The 4,893-nt window shown below is 32.1% G+C and overlaps 1 protein-coding gene across 1 annotated transcript; it reads right to left on the reverse strand.

Annotated features, from left to right (window-relative positions):
- Nucleotides 1–981: 981 nt before the first annotated feature.
- On the reverse strand, nt 982–2,647 carry LOC105107738 (malonyl-CoA:anthocyanidin 5-O-glucoside-6''-O-malonyltransferase). The gene has a single exon (XM_011001769.1). The coding sequence runs from the start codon at nt 2,570–2,572 to the stop codon at nt 1,151–1,153; it is 1,422 nt and encodes a 473-aa protein (XP_011000071.1). The 5' UTR covers nt 2,573–2,647; the 3' UTR covers nt 982–1,150.
- Between the last annotated feature and the right edge of the window lie 2,246 nt (nt 2,648–4,893).

Below are 4,893 nucleotides of genomic sequence, written 5' to 3' on the forward strand. Positions count from 1 at the left end.
GAGGTAGTTGTATTCTTTGTCTTTATTTTTCTATTCCAGCTTATTTATCTTTGGATCGGGCTGAAATTTTGACAGTAGCTTCTAGACACGTTACCTTCATTCTGAATGGTTGGATCGAAGATTGGTGATATGAAAGCTGGTTGTTTTAATAGAAAATAAGGCTATCAGTATTGTGAATTTTTCTCAAATACTTCTTTTTTAATCTTGTTGTATTCCAAGAATAAGTTGTTCTTGATATTATTTATATTGTAACCCTTAGTTGAATTTAATGAAGAACAGTTATGAATCCATTATTTGTTGATAGTGGAAGGTTTTAAGTGGACTACGATCCCGTAGTTTTTCCCGCATCAGGATTTTTACATTAAAATCTCGATGTTAATTTGTGTAATTATTTACATTATATTGGGTCATTGTTTGAATTTGTTTTTATTGCAGGAAGAGGAAAAGAAATTAGGACTTCTAAATTGTATTCCGCTGAATTGATTCGGATAAATTAATGTCCGGTTGCTCCTAGTTTTCCCAACACTTCAATCCAAGCAAACCGATCGATCAGACCATCTGAATCAATACAAGGCCTTAGCTCATCATGTTGAAGTGGAAACTACAGACTGAAGCAGAGAAATGGCCCAAAGTGAGTTCTGATGGTGAAGAACCCAGCGGAAGGTAAAGCTGGGAAAGACCCCAGAAGGCTTAAGTAACAGACCTTGCCAACGGATTACATACTACTCAAAATCTCCTAGCTGAAATATACTCTCAAATTTCATTTTCCAATATCTATGTAACATTAATTTCAAACTTTTTCTTGATCTAAATACTGCAAATCGATATATCTCTCATGTTTAGCTACGAAATTGTTTAATTTAGTACCATACCCAGTAACAATGGCTTCCAGTTTTGGTTTTTTTTTCTTTGAACGGAGAAGAATTTAAGAAATAATTGTGTTATAGCACACCACATGAAAATTTCCCTTCCCACTTCATTTTAGAAAATAAAGACTTCATAAGCAAGGCACTGTAGAATTTTCAGCCATTTAGTCGTAATCAAAAGGTTCTGGCATCCAAAGATACAAGAACACAAGCTAAAATCTAAAATACAAAAAGCAATCTTACAAGTCAATCCATGCTGTTCATATTTTTGTTGAACGGAGTTATTACAGTCTGGATTGAAGAGCTTTTAGGCCATTGACAAACAGAGAAGCAAAGCGTTCCATTTCTTGCCTCACCAAAACAACTCCAATTTCAATCCCTCCACTTGAAACATCTCCATACTCCATCATTGAGAAACCTCTAGTTCTATCTATGGATGTGATCTCAGCCTTCTCAACATTTCCCCACCCAAAATCCAACCCGTAAAACCCAAGCCGTGTTGATCCAGCAACCCCGAACTTCTGCACTTCTTGTCCCAATCCTCTCAACATAGCAAGCCTCTCCTTTGTGCCTTGAAAAAGTCCGTTCTCCAAGCCATTTATCATATCACTAAGCTTCTCTGCTACAATAGCAACCCCATTTTCGTCCATAAAAGCCTTCGCTTCTGCAACCATGTGGTGGACAGCAACACAATTACCAAAATAATTTTGTGGAAGTGGAGGCTCTAAGCGGCTTCTACAATCCACTGAACACACATAATAAACCTTCCTGTTATCATCTCCTCCTCTTGCTTTCACCAGACAAACTGATACATAAGCACATGTAATCACGTACGTTGAGAGATGAAGTTGCTTTCCAGGGTTTAATCCTGCTCGGTGGCAGCGCAATACACTTTCTTTAAGCTCATTAATAGCTTCACGAGGCAAACGAAAGGTTGCACGAAGCAAGTTGCTTGGCACTCCAAGATCTGGCATTAATTTCAAGCTTCGTGAGTTCAATTCCGAACCTGGAATGATCGTGGCCTCCCACTGCTTCAAGTACACTGACTCGAGCCCGAATGAGTCTTGGAGACCAGTCCTGTCAAAAGATGGCCTTAATTCAGGCAATAAAAGGAGACTCTTTTCATTCTGTTTGTGTTTACATAAATAAGCCCATGTATTGAGGAACATAGACACGCCTTTTCCATCAAGCATGGCATGGTGTATGGCCAGGCCAATAGAGAAACCTTTACAGGGGAAGAAAGTAATTTGTAGAGCGAGTAATGAAGCAATCGTGTTTGTTACATACAACTCAGGTATATAAGGATGTGACTCATCAGCTTCACGAATTTCATTTCCAATGAAGCGATCAAAACTAGCATTAGACTCAGCAACTCTGAGTGATAGAGCATCATTCAGAGCATAAACAATTACGGGTTTGGATGAGTTGGCTGGCCAAGTGATGTGGCCAACGAGAGGAACAAAGCGGCCGAGGGTTTGTGAGAGCGAGTGTTTAAGTGCAGGCAAAATTTCTGAGTGAAAAATGCTAGATCTACTTGATGACCCATTGAGTTTAAAGAAATATAGGCACTCGGCTGGAGGGAATTTGAACCATGTTAAGTCAAAATAGGTGAGAGGAAGTGAGAATTCTTTTGCAGCGTCAACAGAATCGAAGGCCGGAGTCACCTTACAGATCTCTAATATTCTTATTAAGCTGGGCGATGCCATGAAGTGTGGAGAGAGAGAGAGAGAGAGAGAGAGAGACAATGTGTTTTTACTTGAGCTCTGCTTCTTTCGATCGCTTCAATTGCTACCAAGGAAATATTGATACGAGCGATGAGCCTAACAAGGTGCGCGTCCACGTGCATCACGTAGCAGGGTGATAAAAAAGAACGACTCCTCGTAGATGCACGAGGACGCGCACCTTATTATATATATTTTTTAAAATATTTTAATTTTTTCTTTTAATTAAGCTTTATAATTAATTTTTAATTTGTTACATGAAATCCTAAATTTATTACTTAGACAACAAGTTTGATATATTAACTTAGTTGATCCAAGTTTTTTTAATTAATTTTTTAAAATTTTATATTTCAACATTGGATTTATTGATAATTAGGTTTCATAATTTTGTTCGGATTACTTTCTATAAATTTATCTTCATCTCATTATTTGGGTCACAAGTTTGACGAATTAATCCTAATTGAACTGAGTTATTTTTTATCTTTTTTAAAAAAAAATTAAAATTTCATCATTCAAGAATGAAATTTGAATTTTATAATTTATTTTAATTTGCTTTCTATTGGTTAACTCGAGTTGACTCAGATCATTTTTTTTATTCTTTTTTAATTGGTTTCTTTCAATTCCATTCTTTAACATTTGGTTTATTGAAAATTAAACTTATTAATTTGTTTTGATTTGATTTCTATATGATTATCATTATCTCATGACTTAGTATGCGAATTGACAGATTAACATAGGTTGATTCAAATCAATCCAATATATTATCATTTCAATTTCTATTAAAAAATTTCATCTTAAATATTTATCTTGATTCAAATTATATTTTTACTGATCATTTGGGTTGGCTGAGCCATATCGGATCATTTTCATATAATTTAAAAAAATACTAGAAAAATATTAGCAATGACTAAAAGAATTTTTATGTTAAAAAACATTGATCCGACCTGCAACACAATGCAGGAAAAATTATAAAGTTAACAAAAAAAAAAAGAGAAGAGGATCTTATTATACACCTCTTCGTGGAACATTATTTACTTGAGCAATGCTTTGTTCCTCTTCATTTAATTTTGTTTAATTTTAATTTTATCCTTCAACATTAAATTTATTAAAAAATCAGCTTTATAATTTTTTTTAATTTACTTCTTTTATTGTTATATTAGTCTCACTACTCCAGCTACAAGTTTGATTGGTTAAGTTAGTTGACTTGAGTTTTTTATTAATTTTTTTTTTCTAATTTCATCTTTTAATGTTGGGTTGATTGGAAATTAAGCTTCCTGATCTATTTCAATTTGCTTTCTATGAGGTTATTTTTATCTCGTGACTCGAGTTACATGTTTGACAGGTTAACTAGAGTTTTTTTTAGTGTTCTTTTTTAATCTATTTTTTATTTTTAATTATATCCATTAATATTAATTTTATTGAAAATTAAGCTTTATAATTATTATTTTTTAATTTGCTTTCTATTAGATTATCATGTTCTTATGACTAGAATTATAGGTTTGATAAGTTTATTTATTCATAACACAAACTAATTTTCTTCTTTACTGAATACAACATGACTCATAAGCTAATATATGACTTACACTAGTTACTTCAACAAGGAATTCCACCCTAAATAAGATCTATGATGTTTTATATGCATTTAAAATTTATTAGTCAATCATTTTCTCTTAGTCAATTATGACTTTTGGTCACTTGATCAATTACTCTTTCAACTTTTATGATTGACCAAGAATTCTTCTAGCATAATTGATTATTTTGTTTCAAAATCAATTTAGTCATATTCCTCTCTTTTCATTACTAATCATTGTTCTCTAGGATTTGACATGTATATTTATTTTAGGTGTAAACAATGTTCCATATAATACTTAATTTCTCAAGTGAAAATTATCCCAATCATACTTATACTAAAATCAGTTGATCGAATCAATTAAGTAAGATGTGGAAATAGAATGTTAACTTAAAATCAAATGACTATATTTTAAAACATATATAACAAATTAACCATTTCAATTAATCAGATTAATTTAAAAAACAATGTGCGTTCTAGCTTTTAGATAAAATGTTTAAGTTTTTCAATTTCTCTTCTGCCATTTATGAATAAAAAGGTTCATTTAAACTTAAACAATTAGTTATACTTAATTGACTAAACTAAATTATAGTTAGAAAGGAAAAAAAAATTCTAAACTTAAAATGAAATATGAAAGAAGGCTTAAAGTAGAATTATTATAATTTTAGAGAAATTATAAGGTTGTAATCTCCACATTGACCCTTTAATTTTTTTAAAAATACTAGCTTCTAATATA

The sequence above is a fragment of the Populus euphratica genome, unplaced genomic scaffold, assembly GCF_000495115.2.
Source record: "Populus euphratica unplaced genomic scaffold, PopEup_1.0 scaffold169.1, whole genome shotgun sequence".
Lineage (NCBI taxonomy): Eukaryota > Viridiplantae > Streptophyta > Magnoliopsida > Malpighiales > Salicaceae > Populus > Populus euphratica.